At 41.2% G+C, this 27,906-nt stretch overlaps 1 protein-coding gene across 12 annotated transcripts in view; it reads left to right on the forward strand.

The window, feature by feature from the left end:
• The window catches only part of SORCS3 (sortilin related VPS10 domain containing receptor 3), a 313,332-nt gene that overhangs the window by 219,634 nt on the left and 65,792 nt on the right, over positions 1 to 27,906 (forward strand). For all 12 annotated transcript variants that reach the window (XM_083845055.1, XM_083845054.1, XM_083845050.1 and 9 more), the window contains 4 exons: positions 4,459 to 4,523; positions 11,085 to 11,203; positions 23,972 to 24,061; positions 27,149 to 27,328. In XM_083845055.1, the coding sequence (XP_083701181.1) occupies positions 4,459 to 4,523; positions 11,085 to 11,203; positions 23,972 to 24,061; positions 27,149 to 27,328 (454 nt within the window). The remainder of the gene's footprint in view (positions 1 to 4,458; positions 4,524 to 11,084; positions 11,204 to 23,971; positions 24,062 to 27,148; positions 27,329 to 27,906) is intronic.

Here is a 27,906-nt window from a genome sequence, read left to right on the forward strand (position 1 = left end):
TGCTAGAGTAGCTAAATCTCAATGCTGCTGTTCATCATTAATGCCTGGTGTCTGGAAAGTGCAGGGGAAAAAATGCAAAATGGCCAATTCCAGGGAAAGGCAGTGGAGTTAGTAGAATCAGTGAGCTGACGTGTGCAGTAGGGCAGGTAACCCAGACTGAAAGTTTGTGCGTTTCTTTTTTCTTTTCTTTGCATATGCTTGCATTTTTCATTTTGAACTATATTGTGTCTTACCTAGAAACATTTTAGGAATATCTATTTAAAATGCAGAATACTGTGTTTTCCTTGCCCTTCTTGCTTGCTCTCCCTCCAGGTCAGAGATTAAATATTATTGGAACAGCATAGTAAATGCATCCATGCACAATGCTCTGCCCTCAAGATAGAAGTAAGAATTTTGCCAGGGTCCTGTCTGTCCTTCACCTTTCAAGGGCAGAGACTCCTCACCTGAAAAGAAGGGAGGAAAGACCTTGTGAAATCAAAGAACTACCATGAGAACAAAAAAGAAAAGCAACAGAAGATAGAGAAAAAGTAACCATCCCTTCTTTCCTGATGGGATTCAGAGGTAGTTTAAATTCTTAATTGGCCAGTGATCCTGTGCCAGCTGCAACACTAGCTGCAGGCTCCCCATTTCAAAAACTGCTTCTGCAGCAGTCAGGGAACATGTCAGCAGGAAAAAATGACCTTTTCTGTCACTTCTGGCTGCATCTTCTTTTCTCAGCATTTTTTATTTTTTATCTGGGTGGTGATAAATGAATAAGGATGGTGGAGGGTGTTGATTTAGCATGGTTTGTCACAGTGTGTGCCCTTTTTTTCCCCCCTGGGCCAGCCAGGACAGCAACACACATGGATGCCTTTTGTGGGCCTTGATCTGGTTTTTGCTATCTGGAGTTTGTGCATGTGCAAAATAGAGTTGAGCTGTGCCTAGAGTCTGAGGTATGACCATGAGGCACAAAAAATGTTTTCAAGCTGGGCTTATGCTTCTGAATGTTGTTAACTACTATTTCCTTTGAAAGAGAGCTGTTCTTCAGCCAGAGGGCAATGAAGCCCCTTCCCATCCAGCCTGCTCTGCGGGCTCTGCTTGGTTGTACAGAACATGCAAGGGAAAGGTAAGTCACACGATGCTGACATCTCTCCTCATCATATTTAAGTTGCTCAAATAGTTTTGAGCAGTGCATCCTCCAAATGTCATACAGAGGAAGAAAGGATGAGAAAATGTAAGGCTGTGAAGGTTTCTTCTGTGTTTACCTTCTTGTATTGCCAGACCTGAGAGGTTGATGTAAAGAGCTCTCAAGACAAGCTAAGTTACCACGAAGGATGAAGGAATAGCTTTACAGTCTGTGCGTTTGCAGGTGTGCTCCAGGACCTGTGTTCACATCTTGCTTTTTCCACTGCCTAACTTTTTTGCATTCTTCACGTAAAGCTTCTCCAGACAAACGACGAGAGACCGTATACTGAAAATACCCGTATTCAGGAGTCAGAAGCACTGCAAAGCAAAGCCATTGTCTCTGCCAGTGGGAACAGACTCGAGGGGAGGCATGAAGAAACAGCGCTGAGTGGGGATTTGTTTTCAGTCAGAGGCTTTGATAGGAGAGAACAACTAGGTTTGGGAGAAGGAAGGATGACCCATGAATTACTTTACAGGGTTGTTATCTGTCTGTAGATAACAGGAGCTTGTTTTGCTTTTGGGCTGCAGGAGATTGCTTTGTGAGCTTTTCCACTTGAAGTACGGCATTCACTGAGCAGAGAAGTACTGGGGGATGCTGTATGCCGGCCCTTTTGAAGTCGTCCTTGTTCTGAAAAGAACCATCAGGCTTGTCAAAACTAATTAAGGAAACAAGTAGATGGCACTGGGAAGGAAATTCAAGCTAGACTGACATGTTCCGGGAGACTCCTGTCTCGTGTGCTCACATAATGGGAATTATAAGTGGAATGGATCCACAGAGCTGTGTATGCAAACACACAACGGTAATAAGTATTCTGGCTTTTATCTGGAAATGCATAGATTCGACTAATTTCAGTCCCTTTTAAGATGGATAGCATTGTGGCAGCCCTCATATTGATGCTTCCTTTCTGGGCTTGCCTCTTTGCTGTGGGGGAGGCACAGTGCCCCCTCTGCCTGGAGGGGGAGTGGGTGACATTGGCATTGCCAACACAGCCAATGGCTCTGTGCAAAAGTCTAGTGTCTGGTTTCGAGAAGGAAATCTGGCGAGTGCAGCCTCTAGAGCGATGGCTGGATTTAATAGAAAGCCTGCTGGTAAGGGCTGTAGGGTGGATTCCTAAAGTGTTCCCGACCTCTGCCAGAAAGTGCTGAAATTGCTGGTCCCTTTTATAAAGTTATAATGCATGGAAAGCACGTTCCTCTGTCCCGTTTGGTGAGTCACAAGTGAGAGTCACGATCGCTGAACAGCTGAGAACAGCGTTTATGGCTCATTGTGGAAAAAAGCAGAACGATTTTGCTATGGACTGGAAAGATGTGCTCTTCCTATGTACTGGGAAATAATGATGCTGCACTCTGTAGTGTTTTCCACTGACATTTTAAGGGATTTCCTATCAGTCCTACTGTCACTTTTAACACTACCCGGATCTTTCAGAAGATTTGACACTGATAATTGCATGGTCACAGGGACTCTGGCCCATCCTGGCATCCTTTCTGATAACGCACAGTGCTATCTTCTTTGTGGCATCACCCTGAAACTGGTGGTAGTGATTAGGGAACAGGCTATTTCTCACCAGGAGTGGAAATGATGAAAGCTCTGCCTGCACGGCTTTGTTTTGCTGTGTTGTTTTTTGCTACGGTTCACGGTGTGTTGTGAGTAGGCTTGCGATTGAAGCGATGCTCTAAGTTAATGAGCAGAGCCAATTTCGGGTACCTCCACTCTGGGTCATACTGAGCTGTTTTGGCATTTGCAGCACTGGCTGATCTTAGCTGAACCCTGGCACATACGTGTGTTTGTTGTTGCTTCAATCGCTTTTTCAGCTCCACAAAAATATATCAGAGCATCTGTATTTGGTATGTTCTTTTTTTTTTCCTTTTTGAAATGTTTTAGCTGTTGATGCCCCAAGGATTAAAGCAGCAACAGGTTGTGATAAAAATGTTTCAGAACATTAGGGAATTGTGAACGTTGGCTGGCTCAGAGGGAATCTATTATTTACAATCTACTGTATCAAATTCAGCTTCCACCAAATTAGAAACTGATTTTTGTCGTTGTCCCTTTTTAATCTAACCCTTTAGTTAACTTGGGAGAAGCAGCTCCATAAATCACGTGGACATCTATGGATATTTTTTCCCCCTGCCAGCCATTGCTAGGAATAAATGTTCATCTCCCAGTGATTCTTATCAGCCAGTACACTAAGAATAACATTTCTGTTCTGGGCTTGACTTTCCCTCTGCCAAGAGGAAAATTGTCTTTCTAGTGTACCTTGCAAAACATTTTTAGGGAGTAAAATAAATTAAAAAAAAAAACACATGAAGATTTGCTTTGAGGTGCTTGGGTTTCAGCCAGTGGGTTTACAGAAGTTGATGCCTTGTTTCATAATTTTGAAGGGCAAATGATGAATAATGTCTTACATTTCTTTATCTGAACTTTACCATGCATATGTACATCCATTGAAAACAGGGAAACTGAGAGCCTGGAGAAGAGGAGGCTCAGGGGCAACCTTATCGCTCTCTATAGGTACCTTAAAGGAGGCTGTAGCGAGGTGGGGGTTGGTCTATTCTCACACGTGCCTGGTGACAGGATGAGGGGCAATGGGCTAAAGTTGCGCCAGGGGAGGTTTAGGTTGGATGTTAGGAAGAACTTCTTTACTGAAAGGGTTGTTAGGCATTGGAATGGGCTGCCCAGGGAAGTGGTGGAGTCACCATCCCTGGAGGTCTTTAAAAGACGTTTAGATGTTGAACTTAGTGATATGGTTTAGTGGAGGACTTGTTAGTGTTAGGGCTGAGGTTGGACTAGGTGATCTTGGAGGTCTCTTCCAATGTAGGCAATTCTGTGATTCTGTGAGATAAATGGTAGCAAGATTGCACAGCAAACCAGGAACAGATCTTGCCTCATTATTCAGCTGAGTAAAAACCCTTTTTAATTTTCTGTTTATAAGCATGTGGCTGCTGTCCTCACCTTTCTTGCAGCGTGAAAACAGAGCTCTGGTTTTGATGGATCTTGGAACCAGCTAGCTTTGCCACCACAAGAATGGTTGCTGTATTCTTGATCTTGGAGACAAGGGACGGGTTGGCTCATTCACCAGCTGCTGGAAGGGTAGTTTATAGGCCAGCACATAGTCCCTGGGAGCAGGCTGCATAGGAACATAGAAGAGACAACGAAGAGGGTAGGAGGTAGGGACCTACATGCACAGTGTCACAGGGTTGAACTGGTTTTGCTTTTCCTCACTCTTTGTCCATCTGACTGCAGCCTTTTACCTCACCTGATATTGTCTTTTCTGTTTTTTTCTCTCTTCCCCCTAGGTCAGTGGCGGGTTTGGATAAAGAACCAGACCTTGTACACATGGAAGCCCGGACAGCTGATGGACGTGAGTGCCTGGAGCCAATGCTGAAAAAGTGTAGTTTGAGTCAAGAATGGAATGGGAATTGAAATTCACTTTGCTCATTTTGTCTCCCCATTTACATTTTAATTGATAGGAAAAATGTGGGTCATGGGGTTTGATGTGAGACATATTTTTATCCTTCAACCCTGGGGGAGAATTCAGAGGCTGCAGGGCTTCTGTCTGTGGAGAGGATGGGCAGAAGCACGATCTGTTGAGCTACAGAGCAGTCTATTCTGTTCACTATTTAACTTTTTTTCGATATCACGTATTTTACGTGATTCGTGTATGAATCATGAAGAGCTGAGTTGCCATCGCTGTGCAGTACAGCCTCCATGCATTTCCAGAGGTGTTCAAAACAGCTAAGTTCTTCCTAGGAATCTGAGAAATTGCTTACGGTCAGACTTCTCTGGCCAGAATGTCTCTATGCCCCACAGACCCTTTGACTCATTTTGAAAGGATTTTTCAGTTTTGCCTAGGATGTGTGAATAGGTCCTCCATACCAAAATGTTGCATGCCTTGAAGAGATGCCTGGATCTGAAGTAAGAAATAGGAAAAACAAAACAAAATCTTAACCCCTCACTGAAATGAATCTAGCCACATTTTCAGTAGAACAGATTTCTCTGTAACAAACCTCCAGCAAAAACAATGTGTATTAGGAAACTGATTTTCTCCACTACTCTCTCTACAGTGCTTTAGTTATTTCTTACAGGATTTTTAGCATGTTAATGCATCTCTTTCTGGGGGTGAAGCCAGCATTACTCCAGCTCAATGCTACACACCTGTGGGATGTATCCCTTTTATGCTACAGGGACAGCGTAGAAAAGCAGCATAAGACTCAGGTTGTAGAGGATTTCTAAGGGGAAAAGACTTTATTTTTGCTGGTTGCAAACTTTTTTTGCTTTAGTCAAGTGCTGTGTAGGCCAGATGCTGTGTGAACGAGCTTCTGTCTATCAGGGTGACTTCTCTGAGGCTGTGGATCTTCTAAAATCATTCATTGGCCTCCCACTGCTATTTAGTGATGGCAGCTGAATAAATAACCAGGCAATAAAAGCTCAGGAGTGACAGCTGTTTGTTGAATATGGGGAAAGAGCAAAACAGGCTGGCAGGTGGGTGGGCAAGGTAGGGAGGCTTCTTCAGTGTCTTTGCAACTGCATATGCTGTTGTAGAGATTCTAGGAGAAGTGGCAAAAAACAAGTAAAGAAGTAAGTAAGTAGGCAAACAAACTGCTGATGAGGGCTGTTTTCAAATTAAGTTTACACTTGCTCACCCAGCTATTTGAATACTGGATGTGTCAAGGATGTAGATGCTTCATTTGAAAGATGTCTCCCCTGTTCACAGACAGCTCTCTTCCTTTGGGCCCTGTTTGCTTGGGGGGGCTTCTGTTTGTTCTTGTTTCAATATATAAATTCAGCATTTTGGAATTGGCTGTTGATGTTATTGAGGGTTTCCCTGAAAGTCAGGCTTGAACAGCAGTGTCAGCAAAACAGGCCCGTTGCAAAGCATCGTCCCAGCAGGCGGGACCCAGTGGGCTGTGCTGGCCCTGCTGGGGTGTCCTGCTGGGGGACAGCTCCAAAAGGACTCATCTCCCAGCCAAACACAGCACAGAAGAACCATATTGCTCCAATTAGAGTTTTTAAGGCTTAAAAATGATGTTAGCTTGTGTTATAAAACATTGACTGCCTCAGAGCTATAGGCTCACCTGGTGTGAAATGGTACAGCTCTGTGTGCCTAGGAATGGCAGGCTGAACTTTCCTTCTGGCTGGCTCCATAGCAAAAATGGTCCTTCGTGCTCTCACTGAAGTGGCTGAGGCACTTAGACCTGCTGGAAAATGGGTCCCTGCAATTATCTCCTCTTGGCTGGAAAGTTTGTGACTAAAGTTTTCCCTCAGTGGTTGGCAGGAGGAAAAGGAGGGTTTTATGATGCCTCTCAGGTCAGTCTGGTGGCTCAGGCATTTACCTGATGCATTAAGAGACAGAGATTTGAGTATTCCCATTGCTTGGCTCTAGTCAAGAACTAGAATCCCTGTCTTCAATGCCCCTGACCATTTTAAAAGTACACGATTCTTCTAGAGGGGCATTTGTCTTTGGTGTGTGGTATTTGGGATTAGAATCCTGAACTTGATGTTTTTTCTTTCTTTCTTTGTTTTTTTTTTCTTTCTTTTAATTCTTTTAATTTCTGTTTTTTTTTTTTTTTTTTTTTTTTTTTTATTCTTCTTCTTCTTTAACAGTAATTACTCATAGGATCCAAGAACTGATCTAATACTGATTCAGACACTGGAGCCTAAAATACATAAATACATTGCATGGCTGGGAACAAACAGGTGGCGGGACACGCTAGAGTATCATTCATCCATAAATGAATCAGGGCTATCAATAAACTCATGGAGCTGGGGGGTGGAAGTCCTGTTCACTCTTCTGTTGTATGTCCTTTGAGACATCTTGCTCCATGGGTATTGTCTGTCTGGTCATTAGGAGTGGTCTTCAAACATAATCTACCCCAGTACATTGTCTCTCTGAATATTTGCAAGATGCTGTGAATTCCAGCGCCTAGCTGATCTCAAGCTGTTCCTGTCTTTTACAGCAGATGAAAATTTTCACTTTTTTTTTTCAACATCTTGGCAGAGCTATTGTAGCTGAATAATAATCTAGGCTTGCGTTTCTAAATTATAAAAACATGTAGGAGCCTTGGGCACTGTACCTTCTGCCTGGGTGTAATAGCGGGAAGGATGGGGCTGAATGCAAGGGAGCTAATACATGGACACAAGCACCCACAAGTGCTCCTAGGAAAGATATATTAAACTTCATGGTGTTCAGTGAGATAATCTCCTCACTCACAGGTATGATACAATAAACAATATTTTAATTACAGAGAAACAGTAAATTAAAAAGAAAGACAAACCTTACCTAAAAGATAAAACAAGATAATGGTAACTAATTCCTGGTGAATAATAACACACTCCAAATTCTCAGTGTGGGTGACCATGTTAATTAACAATGGGGAGGTGTTTTGAGCGCCTCAACTGGAAAATGGATATGCCTCTGGGAAAGCCACTCCATAATCCTAAATGAAATAAATTTGTCAGAAGGGTTTGTGGGGAGGCATGGATGTTGGGATTGGAGCTGCAGCAAAACCTTCAGGCTGCTTGGTGTCCATATTGCCACGTTCACGGATGGGCTGAGAAAATAGCTGGATGTTAGGTTATAAGAACAAGAAGTTTTTGAGGCCAGCTAGGAAATAGGGGGCACTTCTCAACTCTTTTTGCAGTGAAAAGAAAAACAAACAAAAAGAATGAAAAAGACTAGTTCTGCTGTAGTCCGAGACATTATATAAACTGGAAATAATCCCCAGATCGAAGCCAACTTCTCTTAAGGCATGCATCTCCCAGTGAAAAGTAAGCAAGGCTTCATAGGGCTGCACAGCTTGGGCGCATGCCACCTGCCCCTCTGGGGAGCCATCCTTGGACAGGAACTTGGGATTGTTTCTTGCTTTCAGTCATACTCACATATGAGCTGAGTGCTGGGCAGATAACGCAGGGGCAGTTCCCCATTTGACTTACAGAAAAATGTGAGATGTTCTGGGAATTTAAATATTAAAAAGGAGATGCTGATGATTTTAGAAGATAGTTGTGTAGGGTCTTCTGGGATTACTACTTTGGACTTTTGATCTTCAGCTTCCATTCAGCTGAAGAAAACCAGCCTTTCTGGCCTTGAAATTTTGGCCTTTGCAAAAAAAAAAAAAAAAAATCCTCAGAGTTTTGGAATATCCTAATTTAAACTGTTGATTTGGGTTTTTCTCTAGTCTGATCCTCTGGCCTTGCAAAATATCCACATCAAGGTTTGTGACACTGCATGGTATTTTTTCTTGCTTAGATGTTACTGTTTATTATACCCTGTCATATTTTTACCTGACTTTTAAAGGGAATTTTGTGTTTTAAAGGGGTGGTTTTTTTTGTGTGTTTTTAAAGGGATGTGTTTTAACGGGAATTATTTTTCATTTTATGTGGGACATCAGGAGGAAACTCAAAATTAAACTTAGTTTTATATCCAAAGACAGGTTTGAAGATCTTTTTTTTTTTTTGTGCCTATGTTTTCTTCTGCAGGTTTTGTGTTGAAAAATATATGAAAATAAATAAACAAGTTACTAAATGGAAAGTGGATAGGGCACTACCCCCCTCCTCTACCACCAACCTCCTGTGAATATTAATCGGGTGCCATTCTTTGAGTATGTTTGATTGCTGGTGTAACACACTCGAAATGACACATTTCTCAGTAGGCAGGAAGCTAGTTGTCATGTCAACACTTGTGGTTTATTTGCATTTATTTGTGACAGGTTTTTATTCCTCCTCCCATTCTGTCACTCAGCAGCAGCAAATTATCCCCTTTTTGGAAAGATAAGAATATCCAGGCGACCGTGTGGGAGAACACAGTCGTGGGAACGAGCTGCTAAAAATACAGCTCCTGACCTCTCCTCCTGGTTCTGCCTAATTTTAGTGCTACCTCGAAGAACAGGTCGAGGCTGCTGAGCTCTTTGGGTTGAATGACAATATGTAAGACCCTCTTGTTTTCTCAGGAGTTTCTTCCACCCACTGTAGAGATGCCTTAGATTCCACATTCAGGGCCTAAACAGCAATTCTGGGTGAAGTCTGTGTATGTCAGTTGATGAAAAGCCTTTAGTTATCCCAGCTGAGGATCTGACCCTTCTACTGCTGCTGGTATTTTATGCTGGGAGAAAGCACAGCCCTTCTGCTAGCCCAGTTATTTGGCACTGTCTCTACATCAGACATGTTCCACCATACACCGTATGCATTAATTACCTCTAGATACTCTGAGCTGGCACCGGCAACTGTTACTGCTGCTTTAGCATCATCGCTGGGCTGTTTTCAGTGCAGGGCCAGATGTATGCAACTGCTCTGAATCAGCCATGTAGCTCTTATTAACCTGGAATTCCCAGTGTCTCTACCAGGTCTGCAGCCTTTAAACACAGGCTTTTAGTGGCACAAACATTTATCAGATTAACGTTTTTTTTTTTTTTTTTTTTTTTTTTTTAATTCTTTTGACCTGCTTTGTGTTCTCTTTGCATTCCTCGGGTCTGTCGGTGGGACTAGGCAGTGGAAGGTGAACCTGCCAAACTTTGTGAATCTGTCTTTGAACGTGAGAGGGCAGTTAGCTGAGTGTCAGAGGATCTCGGCTGTGCCCCCACTGCTTTGCAGTTAAACACATTTTGCTGTTGCTAAAGACACAGATGAAGGACAATGGCAGAGGTTATGGGATGGACGATCCTGTAAGAAATTTTGCTAGGCTGGTTGCACCCCCTTTCAACTTCTTTTATCCTTTTGGGTTAGTTCAGCAAGATTCATGTTAATAGGTGCAATCATGGGAACTAAAACCACTGCATTAAGCTCACCTCAGTCATTACAAACTCACTGTTTTCATCCTGAATGGTATGTTCTCACCCTTTGTAGAATAGTCAACAAGTGCTTGAAGCTAAGAAGCCTGTAAAAGTGCTGCAGTGTAAAAGATATGACCCTTTTATCATTGCAGCCATCATTTTAGTTGTATTTTCATTTTCTCCCTAATTTGCAGTTTTCAGAAGAGCAGTTGAAAGGCAGAGATGGCATATTTAGATTACATACATCCAGAGACACAATACCATGATTGTTCTGTTTCATGAGATCCTTTCTTAGCCTGAGTGAAATGACGCTTAATCCCCTGTAACCTCTGCCAGCTTGTTGGAGGTGAGCCTGTCTCTTCTTGCCCCTCTGAGCATCTGGCTATATATCTGCTTTCTCATCCAGGCCCCTCTGTTGAAACATCTTGACTACCTTATGTTGTCTTCACATTGTTCTCCCCGTCCTATTGCTCTCAAGCAATGCCAAGGACTGGCAGGGCATCCCATTACTGTGAGGGTCTTCCTGTCCTCTCTCCAGACAGAAGCATTTTACACCTATTGCATGTAGCTACTGTTAGGACTCTTCGTCTAATCATGCTATTTCATGTCCATGGTGTTTTCCTACCTAGCTTATATATGGCTATAATAACTGTTAATTTGGTGATAAACTTATAATTTTCACAGCAGAATAAATTAAACCTAATAGTGCTGGTTTGGACTTCTTTTTCTCCTTGCATGCTACTCCCACAATAAAAAACAGATGTCAGGATAGGGTATTTTAGGGGGAGAATGGAAATATAATACTCAGTAGGACAGTGGAATGGATAAATTCCACCTAGGTGGCTTTTGAAATCTTTTCTTCTCTGTATGGTATCATCATCGGTTTTCTGATGCATTTATGATCTGTACCCTCCACTTGTCAGAGGGATATCTGCACAATGGGAAAGGGAACAGAGGGTATGGAAGTGTGATGAATTCCTGACTCCAGTGAGCAGTTACAGTTTTAAAGGTCAGAGGTGGATCATGCAATAATGTCTAGCTAGTTGGAGATGAGATTAAGACTTCCCTTCAGAGACCTTCTTCTGAGCTGCTGATGACATTTTCAGACAAGGTTTCTGCATGGGTATTTCTCATGTGTACATATTCTCCCATTACAGACACCCACTATTTGACCTGTCGGATCCAGGAGTGCTCAGAGACCAAAAGGACTGGGCCATTTTCACGCTCCATTGACATCAGCTCCCTCGTTGTTCAGGATGAATATATCTTCATCCAGGTATGTTGACTTGATGAGAACGTGACAAGAATTCTGCCTGCACAAGGTGTTTGTTCTGGGGAAGGGAGAAGGCATATTCTTAGGACAAGTGTGTGGGACTGCAAACCGTAAGAGCAGGGAGTCTATATCCACCTACTGTAGATTGGCAATGCAGTCTGAGACAACATAATTGATCTCTGTTCCTCACTTGTCTCATGTTGAATCTGATATATTTTAAGTTTGCTCATCGATAATCATGAGGGTCCACGTGTTTCACAGAAACTCTAACTTGCTATTGTTGTGTCTGCTTGGAAATTGCAAAGAAGTTACTGTGAACTGAAAAGAACAGAGAAGAGCAAAGGAAAGGTGTGAGTGATCATTTTAACAAATGGAAGGTTTATGCTAATTTGACAGTCAAGTAATGCTAATGGATTGAACAAAGATTTGTAGTGGGAGGTAAAATAGCAGAGAGATTGGAAAAAAGATGTTACAGGACACCTTCAAGGTAGAAGATGGCTGTAAATTATCCAGCTAGTTGATGAGGGTTTTGTAGATGAGGAGGAAGTGGCAGAACTTAAACACGAAACTTCAAGTTTTTGAGATTTTCTGAGAAAACATGGGCTGAATGATATGAGGCCTTTTCTCCATATTTCATAACTATGGAGTTGTGAGAAGAATCATACGGTGTCTAAGAGAAATTCTCAAAGATGTGCCATTCGAGTGAAGACCATAATCTAGGCTGCAGTAATTCCAGGATGTAGAGGACTAGAGAACTCAGGAGACAGAGATCAGACGTGATGATGGTATCTAGATGTCCCCCTTGATGAGGAGTGGAAATGAGATGAGATGAAACTTTAATCCAGGTGGTAAAGGAAAGACACACGCTTCCTTTTTTGACTGGGTTAAGTAAAGCTCCTTTTTTTTTTTTTAATTGTAAATATCCAAATTGTAAGTTCTGCACCATTTATTGTGAAATTATTCTTAAAAACTGAAGTTTAGGTGAGAAGGCTGATAATCTGTGCTGGGATAAGGTGAAGGACTGGATCCATATGACTCGGGAAGACTGCAATATAGAAAATGCATGCACATGAGTAGCGTTGGCAGTCTCCTCCTCATGTGAGCAGGAGAGTGAGCTGCTCTGGAGAAGGCTGATTGTTATGGAAGCCACAGCCCCCCTTGTTCCCTCCATGACACCCAGCCTTCCACCACTTCTTTTGGCATCGGGGGGAGACTTGCTGCTAGAATACACTGAGAGTGTAGCTGTTGCAGCTTTAGTCATGATTTCACTAGAGGCAAAGGCTTTCCAATCAATAAATGCTGTTACTCACCAAGGAGTATTTTTGAAAGACTTTGTTAATCTGGAGGTTTATATCTGGCTGAGGGCATTGTGGAGCATCCAATTCTTTATGGTTAGCTTGAGGTCTCGCAGACATTCCTCATTCCATGGCTCTCACTTGTATTAAAAGAAGGCTGCTCTGTGTAGAAGCTTGAGCTTGCAGTGATGGCATCTGCCTGGTGTGTGCACTCCTCTGACTTAAAGTAGCAATGAGTGGAAACAATGGCTTCAAGTTAAAAAAAAAAAAAAAAAGTTTGTATACAAACGTGTGTGTATATGTAATACTTCAAGTGACTTGAATGCCCTTAGCACTGTTTTATTTCAACGTTATTGTGGGTATTAGTTAGTGTGTAGTAGTGTAGTAGTTAGCGTTAGTGTGGGTATTCAGAGTGAAAATTATATACCCCCACTTCTTAAAAATTTTAAATGCACAAACTAAGCATTTATACTGGTTTGGGCAGGCAGGACACTCTCCCTTTCACAGCTTGTCTATTGCTTTTCCCTCTTTTTTGCATCCTACGTGTGGGAATGCAAAAAATGCCTGGAAACTGGGCATGAACTGAGCCCGTGTAGTTCTCAAGCAAGACGCAGACACTTCAGATTCACAGCACACCCCTTTCTGAGCTGAAGGTGTGTTAAATCCACCGTGTCCAGCATGTGGTCGATGGGCTTTGCAGAGTGTTTGCTTGGTACATATGTAGGAGTACTGATATGTCCTGGATGTATTAATCTCAGAAGTCATGTGATGTAGCTGCCTATTATGGGATGTGTCAGATTCACTGTGTGCAATATCTCATGCATATCATTCTGTCTGGGTAATCTTGGGCAGAAATATGGGAGCCAGCTCTTCTGAATTTCAAATATTAGAGATGAATAAATAAATATCAAATTAAATGTTAAGAACCTGGTGAGGCTTAATAGCTGCATAAAAGATAGGTGCATGAGCTCCCATCTGTCTGTGCTGGAACAAATAAAAAGTAATGTTGTGGAGTAAAGAGGGTAACTCATTTCTTTTAATGTTTATCATGAAAGCATTAGGTTTTTAGTCTATACCGGTAGTCTGTGCTCCCCTAGAGTGGACAGATCAGAACCTTCAAGGGCAATTCATCTTCTCCTAGACACCTATTGCAGGATGAGAAAGGTCTCTCTCTGTATGTTCTTTTGTCTTTAACATTAGAAGGCACTTAAGCGTAGCTTAGAGAAGACCCATAACTTTCCAACAGCTATAATGAGGGAAGGTGAATCGCAATTATCGATACCAACATTTCAGATTATCTGTATGCAGCTATTCACCAGTGTATATCCATTCTAATCAAATTGATAAACAGGCCTGTAGTGTCAGATTCCTGGGAAGAATTAACCTGTATAACTGTGCACTCAAAGCAGATGTGATGTTATGGTGCATAATGTGCAGGGGAAGGGAGAATATGGAAAATGTTATAGTGCCATTATAAATCAGCGCTTCCTTATGTGGAGTGTTGTTGTGCAGCACTTCTGAAAGGATCTTGCAGAATTACAATGCAAAGAAAGAAAAATAAGAATGATCCTATGCTCGAAAAAAACTTGCCTAAGAAGAGAAGTTGAAAAGACTGGGACTAGTAATCAGGCAAAGGAGATAAATAACAGCACAAAATGAAAAATATAAAAGGTAATGAAGAGGGAAGAAGTAGCTACTAAGAGATAACAGGAAGAATTCTTATGAATAGAATAGTAGGTGATCATTCTGAACTTATTGATTGACTTTCTATTTGACTGACGACTAGTTGTTGAAGGATGTCTAGCACAGCTGTAGGAGTAGGTAAGTCTGCATAAATTGATACATAAAGAGAAAATCGCACCCTCTGTTATGTGTATAAGATTTCATTCAATTCACAAGATTGCTCTTGTGTAGCCAGGAGCCAATATCAGCTCCTTCCTTCATAGTTAATATTTAAAATTCATGTGGCTTGCAAAGTAGATCACTTATTTGTGAGAAAATCTTGGAATATGGTATTAAGTGTGAATTTATTTACTGTACACAAAAAGGAGCTAATTTTATGAAGGTGTACGAAATATTAGCTGCAACTTTGCCATTAAGGTCAATGTCAGTTATGTTCAATTATATAGCTGTGCACTAGTGAAGCCAGTAATTTAGAGCAGTACCACACCTGTCCCTATAAGTGCCTTTGAATACTTTCTACTGAATTCGTATCGCTTTCTCAAGTCAGGTGCAGAGGTAACCTGAAACTGTGTACAAGATTTGACTTTCTGACAAACACCTTACATTATAAGACGCAGGGGTCAGGAACTGTCTTTTGTTTTGTATATGTATCTAGGCTCTTGATATTTTGGAGAATTTCTATGGTAAAAATAAATCACAGCGTTGTTCTGGAGAAAAGGTTTTTCAAGCAAGTCAGGTATCAGTATGAGTAATAGAATTGCTCAGGTTGCTGAAAAGAGACTAAAATGCAACACTTTAATGAATGTGGGGATTATTTTGCAGAAAACTGTTTTGAGTGAGAAGCATTGTTTGGAGCAGAAACTTCTTATTTTTCTCTAAGCAAGCAAATAATATCAATGCTACTTAGTTCTTTAAAGTAGCTATGAAAGAGCAGGAATGATCTATGTAAGTTTCCTTGCCAACAGATGAAAAAGTTCCACTGAAAATGCAAGAAAGCATGAGCAAATGTCATTGCTTATTGCAGAGAGTGAAAAAGTCTGGGCTGAAAAATTCTCAGTATAGTGTTGCTTATTTGTGGTGGTCTAAGAACTAATGGGGATATTAAAAAAACGGCAGTGCGTTCACTGGGAATCAGCTTTGCTGTAAAACCCCATTTTTTGCAGAAAGCAACATTCACGTGGGCAGTCCTGCAGCTGGCAGAGGGAGCTAATCATTGCTAAGTTAAAGTCATTCCCAGTTGTGTAATGGTAACGTGGAGGTTATCTCAGGTGCAATAACTCAGTGGTTCCGTTGGGTGCCTGGAGTCCTGTGCTGGACAAGTCTGACAACCAGCGGGGACTGAGGACATTCCCGGCTCAGTGGTGCAGCCCCAGGTAAGGACTGGATTTTCCCACGTGTCAGGTGAGGGACAGTAACAAAGATGAAACTTTCCAGGTTGTGTGGCATGAAGATTGCTGGCAGTACTGCTGTTATAGTGCTAGTGGCCTAGGGATGTGAGTGAGACGAAGTTTACAAGAAGAGGTAGTATTTTTTTATGAGATCAGAACTGATAGAGTTAGAAAAGGCACAGATAAGCTTTTGAGTATACTCATGAGATCCTAAGGGACTTGAGCAAGGATTTGTTATGTGAAAAATACCTTCCCTCCCCTGAACTATAGAAGTAAGTCTCATAAAATATTTCTCCTCCCTATTAATCTTGTTGCGTTTTCCTTGTGTAAACTCTTCAGTGTGTGGCTTTCCTCCCAGAGGTCATACCAGTCTAGCTCAACATCCAGTTAACACTGTCCCTATTCCTCCCTGAAGTTTCTGTCTCTGTCAGTGCTTAGAGACCCTCAGGGTAACTTTGAACCATTTGATTTGAACTGGCTGTAAGTCAGTACAGAGATGTGTGGATGGGCAATCAATACCTATCATGATTGTTTTTTATGTCTTTATTTTTCTCTGAGATGGTACAGGGAATCCGTACCATCTGCAGCTGAAGTCGATCTGAAATGTAGCTCAGACTTTCAGCACTTTCCATGGCACTGACAGAGCTCCTGGGCACAGCAGGCTCTTCTGAGTTTTAGAAGAAGCTGATGCCTGGTTTGAATTTGGGGGGGTGATGCCTGTTTTCTCTAGAAGGCCAAACAAATAAATGCCGTTTGAGATGGACACGCTTAGGTCTGCCTTTAGGGCTAAAGGCTTGTGGTGTCACCTTGTAGGGACAAGAAACGACACCTGCAAGCCCTGGTTGAAAAAGGCCCTGTTCACTTCAGGCTCTGCTCCATTTCCACTTTTAATGGGAAGTTGCTTGCACCATTAACCAGAGAGGTATGCTGAGAGGCATTTCATTATCGCTTCCCAAGGCCTTTAAAGAGGGAGAACATGGTGGCCTCTTCCCTTTTCCACTCCCATTACAAAATGTAACATAATTTATGAAGGTGTTTAACTGTAGGCTGAAATTCTTAAGAGGGTCTTGTGTTCCTGGTTCTCAGGTACCAAGGCATCGACGTATTAATCACTGCTGTTGTCCCTTCCCTGGCTCCTTCTGCTATTTCCCCTCTTGGGAAGATTTCTTGGCAGCTTTCTATGTCATTTCATTTGCAGCTCAGCATCCTGGGAACCCCAGGAGCTGCACCACTGTCTCTTGACTCCTGATTCCTCCGGTGTAGGTTGTCATGGGACATGTGAAGGTCCCATTCTCAAAAAGCTAAGCTGCTCTGGTGGTTGCCTTTCTTCTGAGGATGACATAATGAAGGCGGAAGTGTGAGGTGAGCAGGGAAGAGAGGGTCTTGGCTGTTGTTAAAAGTCCTCCTGAATGAGATAGGCAGTGTGGATGCTAAGAAGCAGAGGATGGTGATCGCTCACAGCTTGCACATGCAGCAGTGTGGGAGCAGCTGCAGTTATTCTAGACAGCAGGAGCTCCATGTGGAAAGTGAAAAGTTTGTCAAAATGCTCTTCATCATCTGAAGTAATTTTACACTTAGAGTTTTGCTCACTTCAGAGAAGTGTACGGCAGGGCAGTATCTCAGCCTGCTCACTAGGATGAGCGAGAACAAGCAAACCCAGAATTTCCCTAGATGTTGCGTAGAGCAACTAAGTGTAACTCTCGCAATACACATCTAAATAATTCCTCTGGCTCACGGGACCAACCACTTTTGCCAAAAGCTGTTGAAGCAATTCAGTCTTCTTTTGCATCAGAAAGTCCCCTTAAACACACTGATGTCAGCATTTGCCCATAATTACTTAATTACTGATAGCTTCTTAGGGCACCTATAATCAATAATATTACCTTTTCTGGATTTCTGGATGCTTGGAGTCTCATCAATGTGTGTCCAAAAATCTTAGTTGAAGTGATGTGATGGAAAATGACTTTTGTAAAAAATGCTGCTGCTGCTTGTTTTTTTTTTTTTTTTAAATCTGAATCAAATTCTATTTTTATCGAATTTGATATCTTTATGAGAATGTATTTTTTCCAGGCTCTGTAAAAAAGAAAAATATTCATTATTTATAGCTTTAGAACTGGGGTGGGAGCACATTTCATTTCTCTTTAAAGGTTTATGGAGAAAAAGAAGTTCCTAATTATTCCATAAGCTATATATATATGTTTGAGCTTAGCTCAGAGAAATAGTTTATTACTATATTATTGCTTGTAACTGTGGTTATTTAGTCAAACTTAGAAGTGCCAACATTTAGTAGGACATGAGTGCATATTTCAAGTTTATCGAGTATTTAGAGCTGGACTAAATGAGTGTGCTTTGCTGAATCAAATACAGTTGTCAGGTGAGTAGACATCAACCAGCAGCCACAGCTGAGATTATACCAATTCGTATGGATACCCAACTTCAGCTCTCAAGCTGTCAGTTTAATAAGTTTAATCAGTTTAAGTAGTAAACTTCCCCAAGAATAAAGAAAGGAAATTTATTTATTTATTTATTTATTTATTTATTTATTTACTTTAATGTGAAACCTCTCAGTGAAATGAGATAGGGAAGAAATTAAACTTTGATTTCCCGGTCTAGAGCCTTCTCGTGATTTCTGTAGAAGCTAAATACACTATGTTCAAATATATATTTCTTTCCTCCATTTTTTAACTAGGAGCCAAAGGTCTTAACAGAAATCAATCTGTGCAATTTATTTTTAACTTCACCCTGCTTAGCTCCAATTGATTTTTATCTTTGCAATCGATGGTAGAGAGAACGGCTTGGCGGGACAATGGAGCACTCCAACTTGTAGGGTTTGGTCTTTGAGTCTTTTATTGAAGAAATCATTAAAAGCTTATTATGAAACTAATAGGATGAAGACGTTTAAATGATGAACATCATTACATCTGTTTAACTGGTGAATAATGCCTGCTACAGCTGATCTTCTCTTGCCCCTATTTAAAATGTCTCTTGCCCCTGTTCAGAATGCTGGACAGCTCTCCAGTGGGGGAAATTAATCCATACAGATGAAAGAAAGTGCAACCCAGGTGCTAGTTAAAAGTCTTCTTAAAGCAAGATAGGCAGTAAGTAGTTGGCTACTTTCCTATTCACTGCTGTGTGTTTTTCATCCATTTCTAGCACTATTTCATCTTTTCTGTGCCAAATGTTATCAGAGTTGGAACATGAAGCTAAACATCTGTTGATAAAAATTGATTATCATTTTTCTTTCCTTTATTTATTTATTTATTTACATTTATTTTTTTCTAGCGCTTTTTGTGCTGTACTTTTTTCTTTATCGCTCTCTTCCCTTCCCACATCTTCTGTGATTTATCAGCAGTGTCTGCATCTGGAGATGTAAAGGATTACCTTGGCAGACTCATATGTTTCCTCTGAAATCCCTCACGAGATTTAATGTGTATAATTATCCACCTCTCTTAAGTTGGTTTCTGTATGGGTAGCGTGCATTTGCAGCTCTAACATGCCTCATGTTTTGGTGTAACTGTGCACATTTTCTGCAGGAGTTGCTTTTAAAACAAATCTAGTATTTTCTCTCAAAATTACACCATCCTATTGCTTTGCCATCATAGCTCTGAGGTAAGTGAACAGGGACAGTAAAATAAATGCAGCTTTGTCTTAGCAAATTCTCAGTGATGGGTCTGACACTCTAAAATGTGGCATGCTTTCAAAGCCTACTGAATTTAGCAGGCAGCTTGAGGGTGCTTAGCTTGTGGAAGCACTAATACACGTCTCTGCAGCATAGAGCTGTATCTCCTCACATTCAGGTCATTGTCATTGTGTATTGCCTTAATGAATGTGCAAAAGGGATGACATTAACAAAAGCCACAGGGAGATAATTCAGGCTAGATGGTGTGGTTTATGTTTGGGCATTGGAGAACCTCAGTACACAGAAATATCTGGAAGGTGATTGTCCTGGCCATGCTGAGAAATCAAGAAAGAAGAGCATTACATTAGGGTAATGCAGGTGGATTCTCCCTCTGACCAGCTCACTGTATCTCCTGAATCTCTTGTGACTGACAACAGGCTTAGGCTTGGGAGAGGAGACATGACTTTTCACTCCTCATGCTGGCAAACCTGTACGAGGCTCAGACAGCAGCCAGCTCTGAAAAACGGCAAATTCACTCGCTAAGGAGCAAGCATAGCATCTTGTCTGCCTAATGTCATAATTCCTCCATGCTTTAATCCACAAACCGATTTAGGGGATGCTATGCCCTCGAGAAGGAGAAAGGGTAACTAAGGTTAAAACAGTGAGGAAGGATGCCACGACACTCTGTGGAGGTGTAAAACACAAATCAAGGGTGTCATTACATTACTGATATAGGGTTTCTCAAATTTTCACTCCTACCAAGTCATTTCATGTTACTGGGAGGGAGGAAACTTGAAAAGCAAAGGAAGCCCATCTCATCAAAAAGTGGGGAGTTTATTGGAAATAACATCCAAAGACATACTGTCAATAAGGAAATTTTAAATTTGGTTCTGTAAATTGACTGAGTTGCCATTTACAGTGCTTGAAGTGGGAGGTAAATTACAGGAATTACAAAGTCTAAACATGTCTAATGATTGTGGGTTGAGCTGTGCTATTACCAATTCTCTTTTCCTTTGAACATTATAAACAATGTGAAAAGCAGATGTCCTGTTCCAGTAACTGTGCAGGGCAAGTGGTTGTTATCCTTGTAAACCACCCAGGCTGATAAGCAATGTAGAAAAGTCCTCTGTTCTCTTTCAGCCATTAGCTTAGAAATCATGTGTTAGCTGCATGCTGTCATTGTGTCTCTACCAAGGCTGTGCCTCTAATACGTGGTGCATGAGCGTCTGCATCAACACATGTACCTTTAGCCTTTCTGTTAGGTCTTTGAGCAGCAGGAGACAGGTGAGGTCTTGCTTAGCCCAGAGTCATTTTGGAGATTTAGTAGTTCTGTGTTGGTTACAGCAGTACCTGATTTACTTTGGGAATTACGGGTGCCAGCATCAGTTAGCCAGGAGGATGAGGTAGAAGCCTGGTGCACTGTGATCTGCAGTTTCTGACATCATTGTGGGTGTCTTTACATTCTGGGACATCATAACTCCTTATAACTCCTTCTGCTTGCCTTTCAGTCTTTTTTGGATGATAGATGTGGGTTTTTTTGGTTAAACAGAACCCAAACCTGCTCTTAGAGAGTCATGTGTTTCTAGGCATGTCTCAGAAATTATGGAGATGAATGGATTCCATGATATATTTTCTACCATTTCCACAGCCTTATGAAAATACTTCTGTTGTCTTCTATGTTTGGTGTAATCTGTCCTTTTGTAGGTCAGCATGGGTGACGAGCTAGCATATTGAAACTCTCAGGGCTTTTAAAGAGAAACTTGTCATGTTTCTTTAAGTGTTGATTGATGTGAGACCAGATTTTCGTCTTGTAAAAAAAAAAATAACGCAAGTATTAAAGAAGATCATGGTCATGAGTGGAGGAAGGAAGAAAACATAGGTTAGGAAAGACAAATGTGTTTAATGGCAAACACATTTGTCCAAATGAATCATTTCCATGGGCCAGAAGCCCAGTTAAACACATAAAATAGAAATCCAGAAAAACAGATTAACAAGCCAGTCATTAGTAAAGGAGGAGGAAAAAAGACAAACCCAGCTAATTCTGTACTGAACATGACAGATGAGCTCACAGCAAATAATTGGGTGACAGTCATCAAATGTGAACTAAAAGGAGGCATTAGTGGGGAAAACAGTATCATAATCTCTGGGATTTACAATGTTGGAGAGTTTGCTCATAGGAAAAAGAAAAGTTCATCAAAATAAATTAAGTTGGGCCTTCCAAAATTCATTCTGTACCACAGTGCTTGCCAAAACTTTATAGAAGGCTTGATCATTATTTTTAGAACAGTTACAACCGTGGATGTGTATATCATGCAAGATGAGGTCCTGGCTGAGATAAGCTTCACACAACTCTTGCCAACAGAATTTGTGGGTGGCTTCAAACTAACTGGCTCAGAAAGACCACAGGACACAAGGACTTTTGCTTGTAAACCTTTGTCAGGGTGACCTAGTGCCAGGTAGAGGACTGAAAGGGAGTTTATCTAATGCACTGTGAACTTGAATCATGTTTGAATTTCACCTTTCTGTCTTAAGAAGAAAAGACAGTTAAGTTTTGCAGTGGCATGATTTTTTTAACTATGTAAAATCTTTTTTGTGTGACAGACTTAGAATAGAACTTGTCTTGGCACAGGGGGGAATTGGTCACCTGTTGATATTTCTTCCACCGTGTTTTCATATGATTAGCTTGAAGACTGTGGGCTGTTTCCTATGTTAATTGATCGTCACAGCATTTAAGGTAATTTTCTTATTACCTTAAAGAAGAGTAAATGCCTGTGTCTAAGTCCATCAGATGCATATTGAACCCAGGGACCTAGCCAAGTAGTCACCGGACACAGTAATTAAGTCTGCACTCTGCTACAAATAAAGAGCTGATGTTGAAATCATGAATGGTGTAAAATGAGTGTATGTGGCAGAGTTATACCAGTTGAGAATTTGGCTCTTCCACTAGAGGTCAGAAATATCACCAAGAGAATAGGGAATATTTAAATATTCCCTGAGCTGTTCACATAGCACGACTTAGAAGTGAGGGATACTTTGGGCATTGTTTTTACAGTTGATTGATACAATTACTGAAAAAAAATGATTTTTTGCTTTTGAGTTGGTCTGATTGTGTATCAACTGTGTAGTATGTGCTTTGCTGTGAAAACTTGACTTTGACGTGGTAATATTAGATGGGAAAGATATCCTTCTGAAATAACACTCACAGCCCTTTTACCATCCTCGCACCTGAAGAGCAGGGCTCAGAAATGCTACTGGGCCAGCGCACAGTGAGCTTTGCCTGGAGTGAGTCAAGTGACTCTTGTTTCTCTGTCTCTGCCACTGGCTTGTTTTGAGACTGTAAGCAAATTGCTTTTGGTTTTTGTGTCTGTTTCTCCTTGACTTTAGCTATATGTTGTCGGTACAGTTCCAGCTCACTACGATATGGGCTGTTTTTCTGCCTTCTTATGTGGTGTATGGTATAATGGTTGTTTTTTTTTATTTATTTTACTTAGGGAGCACTAAATGCATCTGTTATATCATTACAAGTAAAAATGTCAAACAAGCAGAAAGAGAAGTCTTAGTGTAGAAGCCTGTCCTATTTCTAACCCTTCTTTCTTTCCAGTTCTTCAAGCTGTCAATAGAAAAGCCTTATCTTGAGTTGATTAGATATCAAATTTCATGACCGCTAATGTCATGTCCTTCATATGACAGCTTCTCTAGGGAAGAATGCTACCATCTAGAGGTGATATCATTACTGAGAATATAATTGATGTTAGAGCAATATTACATGTAAGTTTGTTCTGAAATATCGCTGTTGGATAAAAGGGAGTATATCTAGGAGAGAATCTAGGACCTTTCTTTTAGCTTTATTGGAAACTTAAGAAGCCAACAAATCCATATAATAGAGAAGTGCTGTATATATTGTTCTATCTCTGAACCTGCAAGCTTGCCAAAACAGCAGAATATAGGAAATTCAACTATGTAAGCCTCATTGTAGCCAGGCCTGGAATGGTCCCAGAAAGAACACCCACAGCAAGACTAAGACTAGTGACAGGTTCGAAATCCCATATATTGCAAATTATCAGGGCTAGATCTAATCAATGTGTGGCATTTATATTTAGTCTTTACAGCTCATTCACTCCATAAAAGCACAGATTTGGATGTCTAGCACTTATCCCCACACCCTCATTCAGAGATGGTATGATTTCAAGGAAATGAGCTTTATAGTGACAAAGAGCACCTAAGAGCTTAGCTCCAGCTTTCCAAGAGAAAGCTCATTGCATTTACTGTTTGCATTAAATAATGCTAGTGTGCTTCTCTCATGTTAGTCACTGCAAAAGGTTGTTGGAAGACAATTGTGGCTCCAAGGTATAAACAGTCAAAGCTGTGAAGCAGCAGAGAAAAGAGGTTATCTCCTTCTTATGGAAGAGAAACGGAAGCACAGAGACTTTAAATTACTTGTCCAAGGTAGCTGTGTTGGAATGGTGTGGTGAAAACCAGATCTTCTCCTTTATTCCACTTTGTACTCACTTCTTCCTTTTTTATGAGATACCTAATGCTAAAATCATGCTGGAATTGAAGCATAAGAGACGGAGTGGAGAGTACAATAGCACAGATTAAGTAAATAATGCTCTAGCCCTCCCAAGTCTGGGATTTCTTTGATGGAGTTACACAGAGGCTTTCAGGGACATCTGTGCAGGTCACAGAAAAGATATCTGGAAAAAAAAAAGTTATCAAACCCTCTTAAAGGTGTCAGCATAGGGTGTCTCAGAAGGGCCATCACTCACTTTCTTTGATATTTCCACAGGTGACAACTGGTGGAAGAGCAAATTACTATGTGTCATACAGACGGGAGCCTTTTGCGCAGATCAAATTGCCCAAATACTCTCTTCCTAAGGTGAGTGCACCATTTATGAACACAGATATCTAATATCTTGAATAGTACAGCCTGCCCAGTGATGAAGCACCTCAGTGGAGTTCCTCTGTGGGGAGCTTCATTTGTTGTGCTACCTGAATGATCTTTCTTAAATACGAGGTTGGGATCTGTATCTCTCACTGCTTTTGATCAGTGAGCAGTGAGAAAGAGCAGCCTCCTTTTCCCTCTGTAAAGAGCAAATGGGAATGAACAAGTACCTCAGAAAACATAGAACCAACCAAATAAAAATGCTGCTTCACTGAGATCCTTGCCTGAGCCTGTGTTACTGGCTGCAGATTGTTTCTCACATCCTTGACGGATCTGCTGTGTAACACCTTTGCCCAGTCTTGTTCTGTTCTCTGCTGAAGATTTCTCTGATGAGCCTTGCCATGACATCGGGGGTTCTGGAGAATACTTACGATGCTGAGTTCTCCTGCAGTCTCCATACAGTGAGAGGAGCACAGGATGTGTCAGCTCCACTGTCCCTACCTTATGGCTGGACATTGTCAACAAGTCATAGAGGTGTAGATGGCTCCCTAGAAGTTGTGCCTTAGTGATGCTTTGGACAAACAGAACCACTGTATGGTGCTGCTTAGGAGACAACCGGGATGGCAGTGCCTAAGATTAATGCTGACCAGCAAAGCTGAGAGAGAGGGAAACTAGTACTTCTCATACAACTGTGTGTGGCTTTCCTCACTTAGGTCTTAGCTATCTGCCAAATGAAATGCGTCAAGCTTCAGCAAGGAGGATGTGTCCCTGGTATTAGAGTAAAATTCCCTAGTGCAGTCATTGTTTAGGATTGTGCACAACAGAAGGGACCAACCTTTACAGTGCCTTGGCTGGGTACAAGTTTCTGGGTAGCCTGATGAGCAGCTCAAACTGCTCCTGCTCTTTGTAGCCACAGAATGGCTACTGAGGCTACTGTTGTATGGGACTGATAATCAGCAGTAATGGCCTTCCTCTTTACTTCTTTCCACAAGTGAAAATTATTGTGGGATAATTGTAAAATTGTTGGGCAGATTTGCATGGTGGGCTGGATATAGCTTTCTGTTTGCCTGTGGCATATCTACAGTCTAGCAGATATGGGATGCTTGCTTTAATTTGTGGCTGCAAACTTTTAATAGTTGTGAGAAATCTGTCTTGAACTCCTGGTGTTGCACCTCAACTTCTTCACATTTGGGTTGATGACAGTTCTTGTTGCATTGACACTTGTGTAGCATATATATATATATATATATAAAATATTATATATATATTATATAAATATATTTTTTTTTCTTTGTGGTGTGGGATTCACAGTGTCTGACCATGCACTGACTTTTGAGAAACACTGCTGCCATTTTTCAGGAAAAAAAGCAGTACTTATGCCCCCACCTTATGAAGCACTGAAAGCTGCCCATCGTTCAAGTGATGGAGACAAGTGGATGGAGAGAATGAGTGCCCTATGATTGTCCTGCTTTATTGACTGATGCAGTTGTAGCTTGCTGGCCCGCTGCGAGATGGTTTTGTCAGTGTCCCTGGTTTGGAACTGATGCATAGTATAAAATCAGGGTTGCTTTTGTCATTTAAAAAAAAATATCTAAACTATTTAAAGCAAAGTTTCTTGATGAAGTCTTTTAGCCATGTAAAAGAGTCTTGCTTATGTTGTCCCTAGTTAACAGAACATTTTGCTGTATGGTATTAACTATCCTGTCAGCTGTACATTAATGAATTCTGCTGGAGTTGTACATATGTGAGGCTGGCAATAGAGTAATGCAATATTTCCACTGCAACTGGTTAAAACAGATTGAAGTCATTGGGTGATTTGCTTTATTGTCACACTGCTGGACTAGGTTGGATATGTGCTTAATCTTCAAAGAATTAGAACTGTTGGGCAGGAACCAAACATTCTGGTTTAGTCTCCTTTCATTGATGGAAATGGCAAATCTCCCACCGGCTGCACTTAGTGGGAAAAAATTAGGCTCTCAAACATTTTTACTCCACATTCCATACTGATAGGCTATGTTAAGTCTCCTATCTACTCTACCCCTACTTTTCATCTAGATAACTCACATGGAAGGTTAGGTTACCTCCTAGGCAGGGTAGGAATGTTTAGCTGATTTTCTCCCAGATAATCTTACCCCAAATGAGTCTCTCTGTCCTTTGGGAGACTTCCAGAAGTAAGGTTTCTTGATGCAGAAACAGTGCAAGAAAATAATCAAGGCTCCTTGGCATCTCGGGGAGACTTTGAATAGGTAGAAAGAGATAAATAAAGCCCCACATAACTGCAGTACTTTTGCTTATAGTTGATCCAGAGTTTGTTCAACAAGGTGGCAAGGATGAAGTACTTCAATACTCATCAGTACCCCAGAAATCATTTCCAGGTCATGAACCTGTTTTAAGGAAATACTGAGGAAATGCACTGTCAAATCTCTTTGATACTAAAATTAAATGGAGAAACCTTTGCTCAACCTTCATGTCTTTGTCACAAGCAGGATTCCGGAAAAGGTTGGTGGGTAGATTATTTGATAGCCTGTATTGAACAAACTGTTAATAGAAAAGTGTCTTATTAAAAATCACTACCAGCATTAGCTCAAACTAATCTTTATGCCTCAGCTTCAAAGATATGTGAACTCACTTCTTGTTTCTTGAAATGGGTCATTTACCTGTTGGAAGTGCAGCCTCTTAGTTCAGCATGTGAATGGAAATTGTCACTGGTTTAGCCTGGTGCTACACCAGAGCTAGTGACTATGAGAAGACTCCAGGCTCCAAGGCTGTGAATCTTCCATGAGTGAAAAAACTCGCTTTCAAATTTATAAATAAAAAATGAAGCTGAATGAAATTCCTTGAAGCTACCAAAAATGAAGAAAGCAAAAACCCTTTGCCCAGCTGGTGGTCATTAAAAGATAGAAATGCAGAAAAGTCACAATGGTGGTAATTTATTGGCTCGCTCTAACAGAAAATTGTTTAACGTACCTATAATTCATGCTCCATCTCCATTCTTTCATAAGTCATGGTAATTACTACATGTCCCAAAGGGTGAAGAAATATAGAGATCCTAGTAATAGGCCTTTTGTCTTCTTTTAACAGGACATGCATATTATCAGCACAGTTGAGAATCAGGTGTTTGCAGCTGTTCAAGAGTGGAACCAGAATGATACATACAACCTGTATATCTCAGACACCCGAGGGGTTTACTTCACCCTGGCCTTGGAAAATGTGAAAAGCAGTAGAGGACTGGAAGGGAATATCATCATCGACCTTTATGAGGTATGTAGTAAAGGTCACCCTACAAGAACCACCACTGCTTGCTAGTTCAAGCAAGCGTAAATCTCTTACCCCGATTCCAAGGTCCCTGTTTGTTTCGGGATTGGCCCAGAGGCATTTACTGGATTTGATGCTGAGCAGACTCCTGTGGGGGTAGATGCAGAGCATTCTGCTACTGGTGTGATATCTGGTTGTTTTCAAGTCAATGACTAGTTATGCTACGTGACATTTCCAAACGGGAAAACATTGTCTCTCTCCTTCTAATGTGGATGTGTAAAGAAGGTCTAGAAATAGGGGGTTTCCCCTTGGACAGCTAGAGATACCTACTCATAGGTAGGGAATATAAATTCCACCTTTGTAAGCATTGAGCATTTCATGAATTGTAAGCAAAAGTTTACAGGTATCATTTGCCCAGATACAACAAATGGAAAACTTCTACCCTTTGTAATCTTCTGTTCTCCTTCTTCTGCTAGGCCTTTCAGCCTTGGCCAAGAACAGTAGTAGTTGTTCCAGTTCCTGGTTTCTTCAAAGCATTCTGTTGCCTGGAAGATCTGCTGAGACTCAGGGCTCAGCACTTTGCC

This window comes from Anser anser (assembly GCF_964211835.1).
Source record: "Anser anser genome assembly, chromosome: 7".
NCBI lineage: Eukaryota > Metazoa > Chordata > Aves > Anseriformes > Anatidae > Anser > Anser anser.